The 23895-nt window shown below is 45.3% G+C and overlaps 3 protein-coding genes across 8 annotated transcripts; all 3 read right to left on the reverse strand.

The window, feature by feature from the left end:
* Positions 1–631: 631 nt before the first annotated feature.
* Positions 632–1686, reverse strand: sf3b5 (splicing factor 3b, subunit 5). The gene is made up of 2 exons (XM_049008530.1): positions 1579–1686; positions 632–1077 (listed from the first exon to the last, which is right to left on the reverse strand). Exon 2 carries the CDS (start codon positions 1061–1063, stop codon positions 803–805), a length of 261 nt encoding a protein of 86 aa, XP_048864487.1. The 5' UTR covers positions 1064–1077; positions 1579–1686; the 3' UTR covers positions 632–802.
* A 938-nt stretch (positions 1687–2624) lies between these two features.
* LOC125738968 (uncharacterized) lies at positions 2625–6821 on the reverse strand. 6 transcript variants are annotated; one of them, XR_007396944.1, is made up of 9 exons: positions 6567–6821; positions 6222–6241; positions 5881–6071; positions 5530–5622; positions 5293–5448; positions 4919–5136; positions 4481–4618; positions 3735–3874; positions 2625–2726 (listed from the first exon to the last, which is right to left on the reverse strand). XR_007396944.1 is itself a non-coding variant. In XM_049008526.1 (8 exons), exons 4-8 carry the CDS (start codon positions 5588–5590, stop codon positions 3552–3554), a joined length of 918 nt encoding a protein of 305 aa, XP_048864483.1. In that variant the 5' UTR covers positions 5591–5622; positions 5881–6071; positions 6222–6241; positions 6567–6821; the 3' UTR covers positions 2733–3551. The 6 variants fall into 6 exon arrangements, 4 of the variants coding, with proteins under 4 accessions (XP_048864483.1, XP_048864486.1, XP_048864484.1 ...); XR_007396943.1 differs by having other exon boundaries at positions 4481–4640; XM_049008526.1 differs by lacking the exon at positions 2625–2726 and having other exon boundaries at positions 2733–3874; positions 4481–4640.
* A 6633-nt stretch (positions 6822–13454) lies between these two features.
* oprm1 (opioid receptor, mu 1) lies at positions 13455–23419 on the reverse strand. Its single transcript, XM_049008525.1, has 3 exons — positions 22905–23419; positions 15755–16110; positions 13455–15077 (listed from the first exon to the last, which is right to left on the reverse strand). The coding sequence occupies exons 1-3, from the start codon at positions 23135–23137 to the stop codon at positions 14545–14547; spliced, it is 1122 nt and encodes a 373-aa protein (XP_048864482.1). The 5' UTR covers positions 23138–23419; the 3' UTR covers positions 13455–14544.
* Positions 23420–23895: the final 476 nt, after the last annotated feature.

Below are 23895 nucleotides of genomic sequence, written 5' to 3' on the forward strand. Positions count from 1 at the left end.
GTATGAAGTTCCTGTGGGTTTGTTGCAATTAAGGTTGGAACATATTTAGCTTAACTAATGTATTTCTTGTCTTTGAAAATTATGGAAAGTTAATATGTGGCCTTTGGCCAGAGTGTAGAATCTATTTCCATTTAATCCTAATTATCATTGAAATGGGAAGCAGAGGTGCACAGATCTTCCAGCAAGTATTTTGCAGTCTGACGGGCTGCTGTTTCTCCTCCAATTTAATGTGAAAATTGAGCCATATTCAGCTTGGCTCCCTGCAAATTTCAGACACCGTTCAAGGTGACTGCCGGCTTATCCCTCATGCTGCAATCTGTCACGACTTACACGCTGCTGAATTCCAAGGCCACGGATCACTAATCAAGCCTCACGTGTAAATAGCGACCTCTTTCCATTTCACTGCTACTCAAACTGTAACTGCTGCCAAATCGAGTCTGCTTGTTCAGCAAAACAATGATGCAGACGTCCTGCTCCTTCAAATGGACAGAATGTTTTTCAAACCACAGCAACACAATGCACCAGTATTTCACTGCAGCAGGAGTAAATGCTACCCTGAAGGAAACATTCCCTGCTGGTGGAATCCATAATGTTTGCTCCATTTAAACCAGATTTAATTAAAGATACGAACTTAAGACGTGTAACGAAGTTTAATATACAAATTTACTGCAACAGACATCATGAAAGCTGTATAATTAATGTTTTTTTAAAAAATGACACCGTCCAAAAGTAAGTAAACGATCCGCAGTCGTATTTCCTTCTCTCCACCAGCGCACAGCCTCGGCTCGGGCACCCTGTCCGGCTACGCGTCGTCGGGCTTATCGGCCGGCGGGCCGCACGGCTGCAGCATCTTCTCCATGAGGTTGAAACGCACCCGCGCCTTGCTTTCGTTCTCGGCGATGGAGAAGTAAGTCAGCAGGTCGAAGTGACCCATGTAGGAGCAGTAGGAGTCCCGGTGCTGATTGACCAGCCATTCCCACTTGGTGGTGTCGGCGTGTCCAGTCCCGATGTACTTGGACTGCAAATGCTCCAGCTGGCTGTGGATGTTGTAGCGGTCAGTCATCTTCAAACGAGCCCCTGAAAATAAAGGAGCGCACACATTGTGTACCACAGCAGTACGTTAACGGCGGCACGTCCTGAAACACCGAAAGCGTCACTCCGAGGTGCATATGCCAGGTTAATGTGAAACAAATTCAATTTTGAAAACCACTTAAATTACATTCCAGAAATACCGATTCATGGAATTTCACCCAAACTGAGTACAAAGAACAGACTTATTCATCGCCTATGCTGCTTAGGCTAAATGATTTAAAAATATATAACTGAGAATGAAGTATGACTGACAAAGGTTTGTCGCCTTTCGCTACAGTGCATGTGGCTAACGGTGCTTAGAGCAGAAGGCTAAAGGACCAATTTAACATTAGTTACCGACGACGGCCTCAGGGACACATGTGTAGCTTTTAAAATGGCCTCCGCGGCAACTCCTTAATAAAACGGAAATTTTTGTCTATCAAACACATAACTACACCATGTGAAAATACACAATATTAAAAACAAGTAAAAGAAAACAAAACATACCCCAACTATTTCCAAGACTGATTCAAATTCGAACGAAGGCTTAGTGAACATAAATTACTTCCGGCTTCCGGAATGCTAAATGCTAACACATCCGGGCGCTCTCCATGCAGAGGCCTTAATCGTGCTGCTGCCACCTACAGCAGCGGAGGCTCATCGCACCTCTCAGAGGACAGCTTTACGTGAGCGTCTATACACGTTTGTCCGGTCAGTTCAGTTTAGTCCCCGGAATCAATAAACCAAAGTGCTGGTAAGTTTTGTCCACCTGCTTGGCAATTGTTGCAGAAGAGTTTTCTTTGTACGTTGTTTGACCCCCAAACTCAATATTAACCCCCAATTTTATGTTTGTTGTCACAACCAATGTATGGACATATGTAATATAAGTAGCTTTGTTCTCTTTTGCCCTGTGTTGTCGGGTTTACGTCTCAAGATTTTAAATTATTTCGCCTCTCTGTATGTAACGTGTCAGGAATGCACCCCCAGATAGCAAAAATCATTTGGCCCAGATCTGGCCCAGATCCTTCCTAAGTTCTGGGCCAGATCCGCACAACGGACTTGGGCCGGTGTCCTTTGGCACAACGGGCCAATACCGGCGCGGATCCGGTTTTCTTTATCTGGACCAGAACTGGGCCAGCTCCAGACCAGATGAGGATTCTTTTATAGTGATTTGGCCCAAATCTGGGCCAAATGTGGACCAGTTCTGTAGTGAATCTGGTCCACATTTGGGACAGATCAGGGCAAGTCTGGTCCAGATCCGTATTGAATCTGGACCAGCTCATTTCGTGGATTTTATAAATACTTAATATTACTAGTAAAGCAAGTAGTAGCATACATTTGCTGAATGTCAAGCTAATTTTATTATGCCACTAATTCAAATTAGTAACTAAATCACCACTAGGAACTAGATGCTTGAGGAACAAACTCCTTTACGACAATAAAGTGGCAATTCTGGGAATTTAGCAACATGACAGCACCACCTTGTTAAAATACATTTATATTTCAGATTGGAAACGTAGCATTTCTGGCATTATGAAATATGACTCAAGAAATTTGAACATTTGAAATTTATTACAAACAAAACTATACAAAATTACAATGGTTTTACATAAACATTTTGTTTCCCAACGTAGTGCTTAATCCTCAAGAGGCATCTGCAAACAAAAAGACCAAGAAAAAAAGCTGTTAGTTGAATATTAAAGATTTCAGCCAAAAACAATAAAATTTCAGGGCTTCTTAAGTTTCAAAAAGTTAAATTTAAGACTAAGATCTCTTTAGACCTCTTTGGAGACATTTCACATTCATACTGGCAAAAAAGTACAAAGGCTATGAAACAAAAGTGATCTGAAGTTTTAATCAAATTTGATTTATAGGTGACATGAGGGAGAGGTGGGTGATTAACCGATGTTCAATCATTTCAGGTAAATGAAGTTTTTATGTCGTCCAGCTCCTGTTTCTAAAAGGGTTTACACGGGTCCTTAAGTCTTAAAATATCTTATTTTTATAGTTCTTAAATGTATTGATCATGTCTTACGAACATGCTTTTTAATGTTATGTAAACTTTACCTCTATAATGTTGCATTAAATGACGTGACACCTGTGAGCTAATTCAGGCAGCCACACTTGAATCCTGCACTGTGCACTGCATTCACATGGCACTTCCTCTCATTGAAACATAAAACATCAAAGCGCATTAACCATGGCAGCAAGGTAGAGCACTGGTGTTGCTTTGTCACCCGGGCCCAAGATAACGGTGCATTTTGCTGGTCCAGAATACAATTTACGGTAGGCTAAAGTTTCGCTCAGTGTCAAGTGGCTGCATGACCCAGCTACAGACAGCCGTTTAGGAAATACATTTTGTATGGTTATACTGTAATATTATATCTTGCCATACAAATGTGCTGCAGCTGCATTCAGGGAGCACTGTTATTGTAGCAGGGTATGACATTAAATGCTAAATGTCCTTTTCCTTTTGGAGGTCAGCACCTATTGCTCAGAATATGATTCCACATACTAACTGTACTATGTTGTGAACACGAGTCAAGTCTAAGTCTCAGAATAACCAAGACAACCCAAGTTACATTTTTAAAATTGAACCAAGTGCAAAAATCAAAGCTAAAAAAACACACACTGCCATAATGCTTCTTCCATAGAAATTTCACCTCAGTTGATGCCTCTTTGGCTCTTGCACGTTCTTTCCGGCCACCTCCACGGTCAGACGCCAGGTTAAACCAACGGATGGTGTAAGAATCGACCTCACTATCTGCTACACCGGAGGAAGACTGGTTCTTCCTTACAGCTCCTGTTGAAAGAAAACATGCAGCACTTGAGAAGCATCCCCAAAACCCCAAGCTAATAAGGCCTTGATTGAAAGCTCTGGTGTGATGTAGATCAGGTAAGGAAAAAACAGCTATGTCAGTGATTAAAATATAAATTTTAATTGATCAAAATTGATCACATGATGCGCAACTTGAGGAAATACTACACATGATGAATTACTACATGCTGTGCCTTTCTGTTTGCAAGGACAGAGTTAGAGGTTTATGGACTCGGGTTGTTTTGCTCTCCAGGGCTAATTCTTTTGGCAATGAGTTGGTTCACTATATTTTACCTGTACAGAAACTCTGTATAGAAATAGAAACTCTCAACCATCAGTCAACTCAAAGACATGCATAACCTAATGCTGAGACAAAACAGAGCTGCCCAAGAAACATTTATAGCCAATTGTCCAATTATTTGAGTTCTTGCAATGTTGAAATGTTTAAAAGAAATACTAACTTGCATAGTTAAAAAAACTGTTTTAAAAAAGTAGCATCTTTGCCCCATGTACCATGAAATTCACATCTTTTATAACAGTCCTGCAAGAAAGGTGTCTAATACCCAGCTTCTCTGTATATACCATACTTACTGATCAACAAACTTCTTGTATGCATTTCTTTAAAGCACTTTTTCCCATTAACTCCTTTCCAGTTTATTTTTTTGGCTACTGCATCTGAGAAAAGCCTTGAAAGTATGTTCCATGTGACTCGTTTAGCGTTTTGTCCTCCTGTAGCACCCAGAGCAGAAATCTGAAAAGACAAAAATATTTCATATAAAAAGGCAAAGATAAGTATACATACTAACTGAAAACCAACTGTAGAAGATCCTGATCGTACATCAAATCATGTCATACAAACAATTCAGGGTTTATTAAACCTAATTTATTATTCGGTTTTGCTGTTTTCATTAACTATGTTAAAGTTAATCGATGTAAGAAGTCAGTTTTCAGAGATCTGATACAATAAGCAGTATATTGGCCCAGCAATGATTGTTTTATTTAAAATTAAAATTAAAAAAGTTACAATACCATGTTTTGCTTAGCATGCGAGTTTCTTGAATCTTTAAGCCACTCCTCCAACTCCTCAACTTCAGACATGGTGGCCAGTGGCAAACTGATATTGGGAGGCATTTCAGCAACAACAGTGTCTGTCGCCATACGTGCAGCAAGATTATTAACGATAGCAGCAAGCTGCATCTGCTGTTCCTTGATATGTTCCAACAATGTTAGGATGTGCAGTTGAGCGGCTACAAAGAGTTGGGAAAGTATTTAATTAAAATAGTTGATTTACATATTTTTTATAATGTGGTCACAAGGTCAATATTATCTACCAAGTTCTCAATATTTATTATTTTAAACATCGTTTAGTCACAGACTCAGTTTCCAAATTAAAAGAATTTTACCAGAGCAAGGAATAGGTCCAGTGCCTGTCCTCCCCAGTCTAAACCTGGGGTTAAATGAATGGTCTTGATGTTCTTCAGAAATAGGTGTAGCAGAGACCTGGCTCATAGAGCTTGAGGGCATGTGAGAGATGGGGGTGGTAACTGCATGCACTGGAGCTGGAGAAAGGAAAGCAGAATGCATGTAAGTGATCGCTTTCATGAGCAAAGCCTTATAAAGTAATCATAAAAGTATAGTACCTGTGTAACGGCCGTGTTCAGAATGTCTAATGGAGAAGTGGTGAAGAGGACTGGAAGGCATGCCAAGTGTCGTAATGGGGGCAGGTGGCACAGCTGGGAAAAATGACAATCATTATTTTTATGTGAATATTAGAAATAAACACAGCTATTCGTATATAAAATAATTCACTATCATAGCAGTAAATTAAGTTTCAATGACTCATCTGACTGAGTTCTGCTAAGCACATGAAATTACAGTAACTGTCAGTCCTTCAGAACTAAGCCGACTGAATAGTAATATTAATGTTTAATAGGTGGATATTAGCATAACCGGTGCTTACAGAATAATTCAAAGACAACAGAGGAACATACTCGTAAAACAGGGATATTCAGTATGCCTCAGGTTTAGCAGAGGTCCAGTAGAGGTCTGGCAAGCTGAATCAGAGGGTATGTCAGGAGTAGGTGGAGGAATAGGTGGTGCTGGTGCAGAGGAGATACTGCTGCATCTCCTCTTTTTACCCACTTCTAGTTCATTGTCCGAGTCTGTATCACCAAAAACGTGCCTAACAAACAAAACAGATTCTGACCTATTCATTAACGTTTAAACGTTTCCCCCCTAATTTGTATTGTATAATTATCAGACAACAGTTTTACACGGTGGTATTTCAAATTTTTCCAGATAGCTAGAATATTACAATAAAAAAAACACTTACCCTTGGATATGTGGTCGAACCTAAAACGGAGAGAGTATGCTATTGAATGTCAAATGTCTGCACTTTCTCTCGATTAATCTACTAAATCACCCGAAGAACACAATTAATTGAAATACATAACATATTTCATGGTATTATAACTCTCAGTTACCTTTTATTAACCGACCCACGCTTATTTTAGTAAGAGCTATAGCTAACAGTCAGATCAGTTGCCGGTTAACAAACTATATAGCGACAAAAGTCACACATTTTAAGATTAACTTAACAATTAACGACCCACCATAATCAAAAAGGTATTAATTTACTTCTAACACAGTTTAACCGCACTGTGTGTCTTGTACGTACCGGAATAAAACTGTTTCCTCAAACTTTTCCTGCGCCTCGACCCAAGCTGCGGTTATCCTGTCAGATTCCAGAAAATGAAAATTCGCGCGCTCGTTCCCCGGATCCGGCCCGTAGCTGCTTTGATTCTGCTGACATTATTGCGTTCCCGCCACTGAAGCCTAGGTCCGGCCCTTGTCCGTATCGCAGCTGTAAAACGGATTTGACTGTAACGCGGATTTGCCGGCTTAGATGCGGATCCGGATCGGAGTCAGCTGCTGTCTGGGCCTGTACTTTCCCATACCAGTCACCTCATTTTTTGGGGCGGGGGGTGGAGGTCCCTTATATAATTATGGACCGTCTTAAAATCTATATGACTTACTATAACAATGCAACATTATGCAGGCGAATTTTGACGGCTTTTAAATCAGTTCATACTTCACAGAAACTCGGAAGCTTAAAGATGAAACAGTTTTGAGTGAATCTCTCATGGATCCATACATGATTAACATTTATTCACGAATGTTTCTCTTTTCCACTCATATTCCTTGCCGTCACAGCATAGTAAGCAGTTTTGTCAGGGCCCGAAATGCACCTGACACAGAAAGGAGTTTTTTCTTGCGTTACTGGGTTTTTATGTGCATGGTTATGTTGCCATAGCGATAGAAGCGGGAGGCACCGTGCATTAGAAACGATGCACAGCTCCGTTACCTGCAGGATGCCGCTCCTCTCGGCGCCGTACATTTGCTCTCCACGGACTTCCCACAGAAAAAGCAAATGCAATTTATTTTCTAGCTGCACGACTCGGATGTACTGTTGGTGGAAGATGGGTGATTCTGAGAAAAAGCAATTATAAGTTCGCTCTATGAAGCCCAAGCATAATTAAACTAAATTATAACCTTAAACGAGTCCGCAGCGACAAATGGAATCAAATATTTGATTACTCACATAATCTTTCATGACATTAGAATAAGAAAAATAATATAAAATCTTTCACAGTATTTTAGTCTGTCTTGGTATTGGCAAGGCAATTTTATAATTGCCATAATCTGTCCACGCACCAAATGTGATTCCATTTAAAAAACCCCTTTAGCTGTCTAAAGCTGACTAGCAAGTGCTCTTCACTATGAATAAATGCTGAATATATTAGGCTATACCTGAATTATAACAATCACGTTTCTGTCTACTTCAAAATATAATAGTTAGTTATTTTCTTAATCGCAAGAACGAGCAGTCGGCCACTCTGACTGTAAGTGAGTGTAATGAGCACCCGAATCCCTCCGAGGGCGACGCCTTCCTCCGTGAAATGCACCCATGTGCGTAATGAGAGGAATTACGGATTCACTTCGGGACCAGAAACGCAGAACTGCCAGTCTCCTGTCCATTCAGCATGTCCTCAATTTGGTTTAGGGATTTGGGGGATGCGGTGGGACAATTCTACTGGGAACTGTATTACACGTTTTGATGGTAAGCTGTCAGAGATGGTCTGCACCATTAATCTTAGATACGAAACCTGTCACAGTCCTCTAGCCCTGAACAGATATAAAATGACAGTATATGACTCAGGTGTGCGATGGTCCGAATATGTACTCATTAACAAAAGTGCAGTGAACAGTGGAAAACAAATTCTTAACATTTACTTTGGTGTTTTAAATAGGTTAGTAGGTCTAGAAGAACTGAGTAAAATCCTCAACGATGTAAAATAGTTGCAAATGGAGAGTAGACTGGAAATCATTGATGACCTGGTTATAAGAAAAAGCAACGTGCTTTGATGGGTAATTTAATACCTCTGAAACATATATTTTTATATTTCTGATTGAAGCCGAGCTCCCTGTCCACTGAAGTCTGCACTGGCCATCTGGCACACCGGCATTTCCCGTGGGCCGTCGGGAATGTGGGCCGGCAGAACTTATCGCCGACGACCCGCTCCCCAGGTTACCAAAATATATTGCTGGGCAAAAGTTATCACGGGGACACAAACCCCCACCCCAGGCCGCTCGGCAAAATTTATCGTGGGGCCGCGGGGAAGCCTGATGTGCGGGAAGCCATGGTAACTATTCGGCCTTGGTTTTATGTTCTTTCTTTTGTAGATAATAAAACAGAGTCTGTCTTATCAGTTGTTAAAAAAGGAATTGAGGACCGTTGCTTAAAAATAGTTATATAGAAGTATTCGCGATTTAGCTGTCAGTGGGCAATTTCATTCCCTTGCCCGAGACTGCACCCGGAGGGGTGGATAACAGCCATATCATCTGCTGTGCCTAATATCAAATGTGGTGAGTTCACATGGAGGTACTACATCTTAGTACCTGTCCGAGTCACCCTGTAATTGGTTTTTTGTGTAAATCTATTTTACATAACATTTTGGGCGGTATTACAGTTATATGCTACACATCTCCCATGAATAATAATTGTGCTGGGAGCTGCAGGGTTTTTTGTTGGGGAAAACATCGCAAGTAGGTTCCGAGCACCACTCAGAAAGAAATCCGCGCACATTAAATGCAGGGAGACCGCATGGGAACCACGTCAAACAAGGGGACATTGTCGGAAGTGCTTCTGCTCTGCTCACCCCTGGGGGGGAGGAAGTGCGGTGGTCTGTTAAATGTCACCGTCATCTGAAAAATGCTGCCGTGTCGTAACCTGCACATTTGCCGAGACAAACACAAATGATCCACGGCTGTTTATGTGTGGAAACGCCATGGATGGGCGAGACCCGTCTCTTAGGGTATCACTGCCACGAGGCTCGTCATGGACGGCAGGCAGTACCTTTGCTGTTCTTTGCGATCACCAGCCTTGGCTCATTATGGCGAGACGCTCATCTGCCAGATCGAATTTCTCTCCAACCCCAGAATAGGCCTAAGTGTGGAGAAATGTGTGAAATATGTAGGCAAGCATATTTCCGTCTAAATCTGGCTTTATTGAAGTCGTTTTCTTCGACAAGCCACTCGCTGACTTTCATATAGGCCTAAAATACACTTGTGCTTCAAATTAAATTGCACCTTTTTGAATTTCATTTTGAAAACAGCTACTTATGCTTACTAACTGTATGGAAATTTGCCTGGTTTAATTACATGGAATGTAAAATTAGATTAGAGCGTTTGAACATCCATCGAACAGTTGCTACCCACAATAACAGCGAAAGATCAGCCTAATAATAACAAGAACAACCAGAAGTTAAGAAACCCATTACTGGGTAAACGGGGCACACACCTTTTTTAAATGAATAGGTTATTTTTTTAAAAACTAGTCCCCACCCTGGAGCTGGAATAATCATATTATTAAACCGTTTTCGGTATCATAGGAAGCAGGGCTTCTGAAACATGCTTTCAGAAGCTCTTTGAACAGAAATGGCAAACGAATTAAGGTGCTGAACTCGATTCATTTGTATGTAAATGCTGTGCTGAACGTTATATGCATCACACTCTCTGCTTTTCACTTTTGTAACTGCCTGATGGCCTGGTTTGAATTGCACCGGTGTTACATGATCTTTCAGTCCTCAGCCCTTTTAATGAAATGCCCTTTTAGTCCTGAAATTGTTCCCTGTGATATTTGCTTTTCAAATTGTCAGTCTTTAATAAGTTATACTTGCACCAGTGGTGGCAGCCCCCCAGGGAAGGTGTTTTCAGGGTCATCCCGGATTAGGCTTCTGCCGTGGGCTTCCAGTGCAGTGCAACCATTTGGTAAACGGAGCATATAAACGAAGATCGAAGACGCGGCAGCCTGAGATAAAGCTGTAACGGGCCGGTTGTCTTGTCCCGTTTCTCCCGTAATGCTCCATTAAGCGGAGCAGATGAGAGTGCAGACACAGGGCGTGTCTTACGGGGCGTGTCTTTCGGGGCGTCTTACTGGGCGTGTCTTACGGGGTGTGTCTTACGGGGCGTGTTTTACGGGGCGTTTCTTACGGGGCGTTTCTTACGGGGCGTGTCTTACGGGGCGTGTCTTACAGGGTGTGTCTTACAGGGTTTGTGTCTTACGGGGCGTGTCTTACGGGGCGTCTTACTGGGCGTGTCTTACTGGGCGTTTCTTAAAGGGCGTTTCTTACGGGGCGTGTCTTACGGGGCGTGTCTTACAGGGCGTGTCTTACAGGGCTTCCCCTGCAGCCTAGCCTCTTTGGCCGTACTGAGAACTGCCTTTGCGTAAGTGACAGTACCGAATAGCAGCACATGGCGTGGTCATCTGCAGCAAAGCTGCTTTTAGTCTCTGTGAAATTTGGCGTGAAATTCATTGGTGGATGCATGGTTTCGTTCATCAGGTCCCAAGGAGTTTTCAGGAGTGGAGTACGGTTTGGTGTGGCTCCCACAATGGTACACAGATGTCCAGTTTAGCTGAATTTCTGTCTCTGAAATATCCCTCAGTCTGGGATTAATTATGTGTGTGTGTGTGTGTGTGTGTGTGTGTGTGTGTGTGTGTGTGTGTGCGTGTGTGTGTGTGTGTGTGTGTGCGCGCCCTGTAATGGCTGGCATCCCACCCCTTCGCCCTGCACCCTGTGTTTCCTGGGATCGACTCCAGTCTCCCTGTGAGACTGTACTGGACAAGCGGATGAGAGATGGATGGATGGATAACATGGTGCTATTAATAAGTAGATGTGATAAAGGGGCTCTCCGACCATCTCCCGAGGGGTGGTCAGGTGACCGTAGTCATTTGAGTTTATTCACTGCTCTTCCCCTTCCTTCACAGTGTGTTTTACCCATTTATGTCTCTACCCAGTTTGTGCCAGTGAAGCGCACATATAATCTTACATCTCGTCCTGTAAGGAATGTCACGTCACTCTACCTGCCGTGCATCACTGGCTTCCTCACAGTGTGATAAAGGTCACGGTTAGTTTTCATGTTCTTCTGCACATGTGACCGTCACACGTTTGGAAATGTAATAAAAAAACTAGAGAGCAGAATCATACAAAGGCAACTCTTTACATATTTAACACTTAATCCCTTAATTATCAATATGAGTGATAACGCACATTAGCTGAGAAGGACTGAAGGGAGGCTCAGAGCCGCAGAGATGCTCACAGACACAGACGCACCGCAGCCCGTCAGAGCCGCGGAGCTGCTCACAGACACAGACGCACCGCAGCCCGTCAGAGCCGAGGGGCTGCTCACAGACACAGACGCACCGCAGCCCGTCAGAGCCGCGGAGCTGCTCACAGACACAGACGCACCGCAGCCCGTCAGAGCCGAGGGGCTGCTCACAGACACAGACGCACCGCAGCCCGTCAGAGCCACTGAGCTGCTCACAGACACAGACGCACCGCAGCCCGTCAGAGCCACTGAGCTGCTCACAGACACAGACGCACCGCAGCCCGTCAGAGCCGCGGAGCTGCTCACAGACACAGACGCACCGCAGCCCGTCAGAGCCGCTGAGCTGCTCACAGACACAGACGCACCGCAGCCCGTCAGAGCCGAGGGGCTGCTCACAGACACAGACGCACCGCAGCCCGTCAGAGCCGCGGAGCTGCTCACAGACACAGACGCACCGCAGCCCGTCAGAGCCGCGGAGCTGCTCACAGACACAGACGCACCGCAGCCCGTCAGAGCCGCGGAGCTGCTCACAGACACAGACGCATCGCAGGCTGTCATTAGCATTTTATTACCTCTTGTTTCCTGTTTCCTCCCAAAAGGCCTAACAGCAGTTCATCTTCCTGGTAATCTCAGTTAATTTCCCTTTGGCCATTTTCAGAGCTGTGTGTGTGTGTGTGTGAGTGAAAAAAACATGTTATTTTGACATTGTGGGGACCACTTTTTTGGTCCCCACAAGGGGAAACGCAATTTTAAAACGATTCTCTGACCGCAATCAAAAATTGAGAAATGCCAGATGTCTTGTATTTTATTTGCTTTCTAATGGTTAAGCTCAGGGCTGGGTGGGGGTGAGCTTGTCATTGTTGGAATTAGGGTTTTTCCCATAGAAATGAATGCATAGTCCCCACAAAGATATCAGTCAATACAAACGTGTGTCTGTCTGTGTGAGTGACTGCCGTCAGGGCGTTCCCCGTGGGCGTCCCTCGCCATATAGGCGTGCTAATTTTGGCCACAGGGAGGCAGTGGCGGGCTCGGATGGCAGCCAGAACGAGGGGTGTCTCACACCCTGTGCCCAGTTGAGGAAGCACCTGAGATCCCAAACTCCAAAAAAGCCCATTAAGACTAAACGCTGTCCGCTGTTCTCATGGTGACGATCTGGGACGTGTGATTGGCTGTCAGTCTAAGCCCCTTTGCACTGATCACCTGAATACCAGCCAGGGATCCTCTCCTCAGTACAGAGGTTTATAACACAGATCCACTCATTGGAATAAGTGTATGTGAACAGGAATATTACCCAGCAATCTGTGTGACGGATGTGTGTCTGTGTACAGCAATGTAAATAATCAGCAGCCAGGAATATATCATAATTAATAATATAATATTTTATTAGGGCTTTAGAAAATGAAAAAAACAACAAACACTCAGTAAAAGCTGGAAGGCATAAAGAATCATTTCCGCATTTCCAAAAAAAAACATCAAATTGTAGCAATGTCAAAATGTATAAAATCTATGAATATGCAGCTCCATGCACATTGAACGTTCAGCAGGGAACATTAGCCGGTGAAACAGACGTTTTACAGCATCACCATTATATAATATTATACTGGGGGATAAGGGAGTGAAGTTTCTCTTAAAGGTTATTAAAAGTTATAAAGCTTAAATATATCTATATATATAAGTTCACCACCGTGAAACAAAATGCTGTGAGTTATCATACAACATGACTACGTACTATTTAACCTCAAGGGCATTTATTTAACAGTACAGAGGTTACATAAAGCATTTATATAATTTGCATAACAAAAAACTGCAACGTATAAAAATATTTTGAACAGATGCACCCATCCATCTTTAACACACTTTTCCTTGAAACGGTTAAGGGGGGGGGGGGGGGGGGGGGGGGGCTCTCTATCCCAAAAGTGCCCAGGATACCAGTCTGCTGTGGGTAAGCACTCATGCACTGTGGGCGATACAGGCAGTCCAGTTAGCCTCACTGCAAGAGGGATGGAAACTCCCGACTCGGGGGCTGTGAGGCCACTGCACTGCCGCACTGTCCACTCAACAGACACTGCGGGATTCGGGCTTTAAAATTCTACTGTTGAGACACTGTAGGACTAAAGGGTCTGGAGTGATGACTTGGCACCTGTCAGATGAGATACAGTTGGTGCCAAGTTGTCATTGATAAGAGCAGGCTTTCTGCAGACGGCGTTCAACGGAGTTTCGGATACGTCTGCGTCTGCCTGACACACAGAGTTATATAACACGCTGGTACAGGATGGGCAGATCCGACGGCAAGGCAGTAAGAATGTGAGCACAACCAAATATAAATAAGATTTATTGATCCGGTATCAAATTTCACCAGTTCTGTACAAGTTGAATGATTTCAAGTAACGAGCAATACCATGTACAAGTAACAGTGTGCAAATAGGGTAAATAAAGCTGTACTGATCTTCAGCTTGTATCCCACCTCGTTGCGGGGCTTTCTGAGATACGTGCAAAGGTCTGTGTTTGAAAGCCACATAAGTTACAGCTTTGCGCTTTGGCTAAGAGGGCCAGTCATTCATTGAAAGCCGTGGACGTACAGAACTCAGCTCTGCTTTTTTTACATGGATCAGAATATATTATCTGATCACCACTGGCATGAAAACATCACTTGGCAGGGCCTTAAATGGCTCAGAATGGGTCCTCTGCTTTTGATGAATCACATGCTGCGCCTAACAAAGGTAGCTAGAAATGCCGCACTGGCAAGGAGTTCGGTGTCTACAGTTTGGCTGAGAACCTCCGGGTTGGGTTCCGGAAATATGAAGCATTTGTCATCTGAACAGAGGCTGCTGTGGGGCGACCAGTCCTGCGGAGCGTCGGCTACATTCGCCTTGGCCAGCCCAAGAGGAACAGGGCAGTCAGAGTCCGGTTGTGACCTGCGTTACCTCGGAGTTCATGTCCACGTGTGGCTGGCCGCGGGAGTCCAGTGACGACATCTCCATGGCTAGTCATACCTGCTGGTTGGTCCGTTCCAGGGTGTGCCCGCTGGAGTTATGCTCACGGTGCGCATGCCGGATGCGAGAGGAGTTCTGCAGGTCCAGGCCGGCTGGAGAGGGGACGCAGAACTCACGGAAGCAGCGCTTGAAGTTCTCATCCAGGAAGGCGTAGAGCACAGGGTTGAGGCAGCTGTTGGTGTAGCCCAGGGTGATGCAGAAGTGCCAGGTGATGGACTGCAGAAGCGAGTTGGGGATGTTCACCAGGGCCTTGATGATAACGAAGATGTGGATGGGCGTCCAGCACACGATGAAGACGGCCACCACCACCAGCACCATGCGGGTGATACGCCGCAGGTTGCGGTCCTTCTCCTTGGAGCCAGACAGCAGGCGGACGCTCTTCAGGCGGAGGATCATCAGCCCGTAGCACACCGTGATGATGAGGACCGGCATGATGAAGGCGAAGATGAAGACGCAGATCTTCAGCAGGTTGTCCCAGTACCAGTATGGGTGGGGAAACTTCAGGGTGCAGTCGATGATTTTTGGAGCTTTGGAAGGTCATGAAGCAAAACCACAGGAAAGGAAGGAAAACAAACATGGAGTAAGAGAAGAAGAATATGTGACTCAATTGACACGAATCCTTCCCTGCAATTTCTAATGATTAAACATGATTGGACTGTGCATAAGTCAATGCCTGGACATTTCAGCCTCAGTGAGAAAGTCGTTTAAGGTTGTGTTTGTTCACATTGACTATCTCCACTTCAATACTTTGCACTCGGAAATGAAAGCGTCTAGCGTGCAGCCAGAAGGCAAACAGGACACAGCGGAATAAATCAAACTGCCTACCAAATGATTTTCTTTCCACAAGCACTGGTACGTGGCTGGAAATTCATTTATTTTTGACAAATGACTCTGCTAACTACTGTTTTTCCAGCCTGTTAGAGGAGTTCAATTGCGACCATCTATTGTGAAGGAGAAAGGCCAAACGAGTGTGAACAAAACAGTCCTGTATTGTGGTCACACCTGTGCTTTTCGGCTGTTCACGGCAAACGCTAAGATGTGATAAACAACTCCAGGCACTGTCACTAACACGGGAACGTAATAAACAAGGAAAAAACATTGGCCATTGGTTCTCAACTGATTCAGATTTAATCATAGCTAGATAACTAGTTTGGTCATGCTGACAGAACTCTGGGCGGGGAGGACCGTGGTATGTTGTACTTGCCATTTCTGTGAGCCACGGTGGAGGCCATGATCATGACGGGGAGGCCGATGGCAGAAGACAGGATCCAGTTACAGACGTTGACGATCTTGGCGTTTCGCGGCGTGCGGAAGTCGAGCGCCTTGATGGGATGGCAGACGGCGATGTAACGGTCCACGCTCATGGTGGTCAGCGTGAAGATGCTGGTGAACATGTTGTAGTAGTCGATGGAGAGCACCACCTTGCAGAGCTCATCGCCAAAGGGCCAGGTGCCCATCAGGAAGTTGACGCCCTGGAAGGGCAGCGTACTGGTGGCCAAGGCATCCGCCAGGGCCAGGTTGAAGATGTAGATGTTGGTGGCTGTTTTCATTTTCGTGTATCTGGAATGGAAAGATCTTTAAGACTTTGAGGGAGATGTTCAGGCTCATGGTGAGCGGGGACTAAGGGCTGGTGAGCTGTTTGCAGTGAGCAGGGACTTCGAGGGGGATGTTCAGGCTCATGGTGAGCGGGGACTAAGGGCTGGTGAGCTGTTTGCAGTGAGCAGGGACTTCGAGGGGGATGTTCAGGCTCATGGTGAGCGGGGACTAAGGGCTGGTGAGCTGTTTGCGGTGAGCAGGGACTTCGAGGGGGATGTTCAGGCTCATGGTGAGCGGGGACTAAGGGCTGGTGAGCTGTTTGCAGTGAGCAGGGATTATATGGCAGAAGCAGAACACTGTGTGCTTGGATGATGACTTCCACTCTCGTCTTAAATTAATATTATATAACAAGGCCACTGATTACCGTGTGGAGTTGAAAACCCTTGTTGTAGGCTAGAGGAACCTAATTATTCAATTTGCATGATTTCCCACATGTTGGGTAACGTGGGTCCATGCCAGCCAGAAACTGGGAGATTTGAAAGGGCATGTAGGAGCCGGTAGATCGACTAATGAAGCTGCTTCTTCTGTGGTACTTATTATTTTCCTTATTTTTTCTTTATATTTTATTATCATGCACAGCTGCTCGGAGTAACCAGGGTTACGTTCCACTACATGTTGTATGTGTACAACTGTGTACGTGACGAATAAACCTCTTGAACCTTGAATCATTACGCTGGCAGACATTAGCACTTCCTTCCAGTTAGCAAAATAAAATACCCCAAATGGTGCTACATTTAACTCCTTTCTAAGAAACAATTGTGTATAAAATATTCTATACAATTAAACCTGACTTATCAGGACATCTGCGTTTAAGAGAAGATTCCCATATTTTGCTTGGTCATAGATGGCAGAATGTGCTTTGTAGGCTGGGAACGTTTTAAACGCACAGCTGTACTCGCAGCCATAACGGGTTTCGCTGCATTGTGGCTTTGAGGTGTTTAGCAAGGTCTTGCAGGAAAGTTCAGACGTAAGCCGTTGGCCGTGAGATTAAAATAACGCGGTAATCACAGGGTGCATCGCAAAGAGCCAGAGAAAATCTGTTAAAGTGCAGCTCCGTGTTTCGAGTACCCAGCACAGTGCTTCCGAGATTCAATTTCACAGCGTGATTGCGATGAGGGCATGAATTACCCCCCAAGCGGCAACACAGCGAGGGGGGGGGGAATGAACGGCATGGCACGCAGGGGGGTGATACATATATTTGCCGATGGTGTGAGCGCGCTAAATTCAAAAGACTCGCCGGCATCTTCCATTTTTCATTCGCTGAGCCTTCCGCTCGTTCGCAATTAGGAATTCTGAGGGAATATCATGAATAGAGATCAGTCTTTGGGAAAGGCTTAGCCAAAGCAATCGGTGTCAGAAAGTGCCATTTCCATTTCCCTCTCAGACTTCTGTTTTCCGATTTTTATTCCTCACGTATAAGGAGCGATGCCCCTGCCCTTATGGAGTTTGGCTTGATTTAGAAAACAAAGGCATAAGGAGATGCGAGGGATTAAAGATCTTCTGAGAAGCTTGGAGCAGGTAAAATGTGCAGCTTTCATCAGTCACATGAGAGACGTGTTCCTGTCAATGACTGATGCATCTGACAGTTGTGTTTCTCATGTTCTGGGTCTCTTCTTTTAAAGAACTGATGTTGTTCACATTGTGCAGGTCCCAGTAAATGAAAGCAAAAATTGAGAAGCGGAAATGCAGCTATAGGGGCTTTGAATGGCCATCGAAGAAGAGGACTGAACTCTCACCATAATCTGAGCTACGATTCATAAACAGACACGCAGGTTTTTCTAGTAAGTCAAAGCGTTGCACAGGACTCTGGCCGCTGGACGTGCGATGGTCGAAGTGCGAAGTCGCGAGTGTCATGACTCTCAGTCACGGCGACCACAGTGCAGGAAAAACAGCAGCAGCCAGAAAGGTGCTCTGAAGGACTTCTGATGTGAAATGGGCAGCTGGGCCCACAGGCCCCAGACTGGGGAGGTGTGTATGGCGGGCGGGAGTGGAGGGGCAGTATGATGTGTTCCAGGAGGTCTGTGACCGGCAGATATCATTAAAAAAATAAGTCACTCAGCGAGGGCGTGTGGATGACAGCGTGAGCAACGAAATTCTTATGCTGGTGAAATAAAAATACACTGATGCTCTTAGGAACCCTGTAGGTTTAATCACAGAAGACTTTCTCTCTTGGCACTGAAGCCAAACGGAATGGTGTCTGATAAGGGACGGCGCACAGCTCATGGCAGCGCGGCACGGAGAACAAAGCGCGTTTCCTGACGGGAGCCGTCGGAGAGCCTTGCTGAAGGTGGCTGTATGCTTCAGGGGAAATCTGCAGCACACCGCCTGCGCTGCTTCCCCGAGGCAAACTTTCTGCTTTGTTCTGATCCCGCCCACGGTCCACGATTGGCTGAGGGCTAATTATGCAATTCCCAACATTGCACTCTAAATGGTGTAAATGAATATGCATTTGTGTATTTCTGTTAATAGTAAATGTAACCATGCAGCGTTTGCTGTGACATGCGTGTTTCATTAGCGTCTAACCGTGACAGTCCTGTAAATCATCGGCTTCCCCGTTGGTGCCGCTGCTGGTATTAAACCGTTAGTGGTTGCTAATGAAGACGGTAACTTCCATTTTAAAAAAAGCTGTCATCTTCTTTAATAAAGAGTCTCCTGCACTCGCCACAATGCATTTATTCACGCTCTGTATGCCCGTCTGCTGCTTCGAAAGCATTCTGCAGCGTCTACGGTTGCGGCGTGACATACAATAAACAAAGGGGGTGGCGTCTATGCGACAGATTGTTCTTGCCAACGTGTTCGATTTTGTTTTGTCCAGACGTCGTTTGAAGTCTACGGGCACCGTTAAGCCTGGGCTTTTCGCGGCTGTAGTCGGCCGATCCCGTCCTGGACGTCATCCATCTCGAAGATGGTTTATCCACCCCTGGAAATGGTTCATATTAAGGTGATCCATCTTCTCATAAGACCACAAATGCCCAAAAATAACTAGGAATGTGAGTAGTCACTCTGAAATGGATTGTCGGTAATAAGCGAGGAGGAGCGCTTTGTCAGGGAAAGAATAAAAAACAAATAAAACTTCATTCTTGAAGCATGACTGTATGATCCAGTAAAAGCATGTGTTTCTACTCCACTCACATCGTGTTGCTAAGTAACAGCAGCACCTATGAACTGGTCCAGAGTTCGTGCTATGGGCAGTGATGCTCTACATAAGGTGTGTTTTGTTCCGTAACTTTGGTAAATAAGATGATAATGTATAAAAATGAGGGTTGATGATGTGAACGGGTTCTGTAACGGGGTGAGGGGAGGAGACGCCCGAGAGAAACAGACCCAACCGTCTACGGAGTTATCATTAAATCCCATTAATCTAGATTTCTGACTTTAATGTCTAAATGCGGTCCTAAATTTTGAGTAAATGTCTTGAGGCTGTAGCTAAAGCCCAGTTTTGTCACACTCATGGGCTTCCAGGTGCCAGGAAATGATCCATGACATCGGCGGTCATATAGAAGTGGGGGATAATATTTATGGAGACTTTCGGTAAGGATTATGGCCCCCATTCAAAGTGATCAACAGACTAGGTCAATACAAATGAAGATAATGGTTTGTTGAGATTACAAGCCTAATGAGCCAATTACAGGTCAGTCCTTTTTACAGGACAGATATTCGGCAAGGTCTATTGTTTTATGGCTACGAAATGTCAGACATCGAACAGAAGATGACCAGGCAAAAGGCAAATATTTGGTGGCGCTGTGTGTAGAAGACGAGAAAGGCTACTGATTAACCGCAGAGAGGATGTAAGAGGAGGCGCCGGTGCTGAATTTGCGCGTTTGTTTACCGCGGGCGTCCTGGAGGGTCTTGGTGACGGCTTGTTGCCGGGGTCCTGAGAGGCAAGACTCAATTTGCCGGATCAGAGTGTGGAAAAAATGAGTCCGGTGACATTCCACTGGCGCCCACAGCATCGAGACCCGCCAGAGAGTCAACAGGAAGAAACGGATGGAGTCCTCCAGAATTAGCGAGTTTCATTCCCGTTCTCACTGGTAGAGGACTCGCTCGGCTGTCTCTATGGCAACAGAAAGCACTCGCTTCTGCCTGAATGCGTCTCATTTCCTGCAAGGGTGACTGAAATGACTATTGTTGTTTTTCTCCCTCGCGTAAACATGTGGTTATCGCTCTGGAGGCAGCCTGGCTTGCCATTGCCTTCGATGCAAGTGGAGAATTCAGGATGCTAACAGAAGGGGCAACGACATGCCTCACATGCCACGTGAGTCCAAGTTGACCCTTAGGCCACTTTTTAATGCCTCCCTGCTGGTGACAAATGGTATTGCACCGGCCATGAGATTTAAATAACGCGGTAATCTATGTCTACAGAATTATCACCGTGCCCCCCCCCCCCCCAAATCCCTCCTAGCAGAAAAAAAAACATTTAATAAAAATGGGATCTAAGGCAGCTGTGAGAATACCAGAACATTCTAACATTAGGAATCGTGCTGGATGAATACAGCAATTCAATCCCAGTACCAAAGTTAAAAGGGCAGCTTTCTCCGGCGCTGTGTGAAAACATCTCACTAATTCTAAGTTCACGCAAATGATATTTACCATCAACCTTCCATGTGTTTCCATTGTGGCGTCAAGGTTAAGGGCTGTGTTCTGCTGTAGAATGTTTAGGGAGAGTCAGTATCTGAGAGGAGGACAATATACTCATAATTAAAGATGAATTTCTATGACTATACAAAAAAGACGTATCTTACACGTATCTTATCTCTAACACTGTGCTGTGTATTAGTGAGACGCCAGGGGGTCCATTCAGTGCTGCATAGTGGAAGCAGGCGGGTCCTGAGCATGAGGCTGCTGTGTCGCTGGCAATCGACGGAGCTGGAGGATTGATCCAAAGTTCGCCTGTTACGCATGACATGAAAACGCTTCGGTGACGAGCATCGCGGTCGACGTGTTCGTCGGGGATGCAGTGAGTTACACGTGTCTGTGTGGCGAGATGACGGCGGCAAAGAAGCGAACAGACGATGACTGATGGCGGCTTAATAACACTGCGCGCTATCCGCATGTCGGACTCCGCGCAGGAGGCTGCGAGTAACGTTACTCAGCTGCGCTCTGAGACTGGCTTCCGTCACAAGATGTGCCGTCCGACTCTTCCGGCTACGCTGTCAGCCTGATGAGCTGCTTCTTCAAATAAACATCACAGAACATATTTACATGTGTTCAGGCCAGTAATTGCACGCAGGTCATGTCCCATATGCAGACTCGCCTAATTAAGGTCAGTTGAGAAATGCTGCCTTAACACCGGAGTCACCAGGTCGAATGGTTTTCGCAGGAGACGTAACTCCTCGCATTCTGCTCTGGGTGTCTGTGGCGATGACCGGAGGCGAGAGGCAAGGCCAGCGATGCTCCCGACCAGACTGGTCTCACAACCTCTCTGGGTGACAAACATTGAGATGTGAGCAGATGGTTGACCGTGTCCTGCGCGTAAAGGTCAGAGAGCCACGTTCCTTTATAGCGGCCGTGAGTTTTTACAGAGCCCCACAAAATGATCCCACAAATCTCAAAAGGACACTATCTCCCAGTCCTGACTCACTTCATCCAGTACTGAGCTCCAAAACCAGTTAGTATTCTTCTGGGTGGTAAAGACCTTATTTGATCATCTAATTTAAATTCTGTTATTAGGGGCTGTAATCTTAAAATACCCCTTTATTTTCAATTGAAGGGGAAATGTCCCGTCCTTTATTGCAAGTGCCGCTCCGACAAGGTTAGGCAATATTATTAAATCCATCAGCTGTGTAACTATACCTGTGTAATACTTAATCCCAAAAAAAGTAATGGCGTTACAGGCTGTAATACCCGGCTCCATGTTTTGCATATTTTGAGTGTTTGCACGACGTTTTTACTAGAGACGCGGTTAAGCACCCGGCGGAGCATCTTTACGCTCCAGGCGAAAGAGATGGAGGTGCTTCCATCAGGTATTTGCATAAGGCATGTTGCTCGACCGTATATTTTTCGGCCAAAGTATGTAACCTTAAATTTTCTCACGGTGACGCATTTCGGATCCATACATTTGAATAACACAAAAATACGGCGCGGTAAGGACGTTCTCGCACAATGGACATCAACGCAAATGCATTTGCTTTAGTGACGACAACTTATATTTGCGAAATTGCGCACATAGTCGACTAAACCACTTTCACCGGAGCTAAAATGCATAATGGTTTCTAAGGTTTTCACGTACCTTTAGATCATCTCCATCTTAATAATCCAACACAACCTACAATAAACATACCTGTACTGGACCACCTAACCGACATAACTATGATAGATCTCAGTTAAGCTATACAATCATAGAGTCACACCTACATATTTAAAGTAAATGTCTGACACTTTTGTCCACGTTTCCAGATTCTGCTTTTCTCTTGATCCTAGAGCCGCAGTGCAACGTAACCGGATACGTTTCTCCATTTTCCTGCAAAATGTTTATTAAGCATGTTTCTCTACCGCTTTACGTTCGGCACAAGCTGGGAAGAAGGTGCGTGCGGGACGGCGATGCCTAATCGCCCCGGAGGGTGTTACACACCTCCCGCAACAGGTAAAACTTATGGCGTCGCTCAAGTACTATTTCGTTTTCAAATTAACGTCAGTGTTATTCTTTTGGCAGATTATCCGTGGAAAGCGCTTACGGAAGGGATGCTGTGGCAGCTGGAGGGGGCATCAGTCGGGGAGGGTGGGGGGTGCAAAATGCACAGAAGTTGGGAACACCTTACCTGATAATGACATACATGACGAGCACGTTCCCCACCAGTCCAACGACACACACGATGGAGTAAAAAGCGGTGATGATGATGGCAATGACCACCGGGATGGAGCCCTTGTTAGCAGCCTCGGCGTCCGTGACGGTGGCGTTGGTGCTGAAGTTGCGGCAGAAGGCACTGCCGTTGCTGATCGCCTCGGTGGTTTGCTGGCACGGCAGCTCCGACGCGTTACCCACGTTGTCCATGGCGCACTGAGCGGCTCTTAGCTGCTTGCAAGCGGAGCTTTTCCGGACCTCGTGCAGGGAGCCCAGGACACGCAGACTGTTCCCCCCTCCCGGGACTCTAACGCTGAGCTGGTACAGCGTGCAGTCGCGCTCCTGAACCGAACTGTTAACGCACGTCCCTCCCCGGCGCAGGTCTGCGGACCCAAGGCGACACGGGCGCTGGAAGCCGATCACTTTTCGCGTCGCGTTTCGCGTTTTATCCGGCGAAATGACGTCACTTTACACGCCACATGACCGACGTTCGGGTACCGGAGAAAAATGCGATGGAAAGCGCGCACTTTAGGGTGCTGGGATACAGAGCTGTTTGTTAATATTATTATTGTCGTTGTCATTGTTGTTTGTTGTAGCAATTTATATTACTGACAGTGCGGTCATGTTGTCATGCACCACTGACATGGTTACCTTCACCCAGCTGTTGTCTCCTATGGAGTACTGCTTGTGGACATTGATAGTGGAAAAAGTTGAACAGAAATCCCCCTACAAGCAGCCCTATAGATATATAGCTTATTTTCGGTTTTATTTAATTTCTTTAAAAATAAATGCACATTGTTATTCATTATTTTACATATATAATCACACTGTAGTGGGGCCACAGTCAGTCACTCACAGTAGACGATATAGGCTTATAATTAAATGGACAAAATCAAGCTGGAAAATTGTGTTTATGTGCCCTCCTTTACATTTTGATAACCAGTTTCACTGCTGAAACAACGTTTCGG

This window comes from Brienomyrus brachyistius, chromosome 3, assembly GCF_023856365.1.
Source record: "Brienomyrus brachyistius isolate T26 chromosome 3, BBRACH_0.4, whole genome shotgun sequence".
Classification (NCBI taxonomy): Eukaryota; Metazoa; Chordata; class Actinopteri; order Osteoglossiformes; family Mormyridae; genus Brienomyrus; species Brienomyrus brachyistius.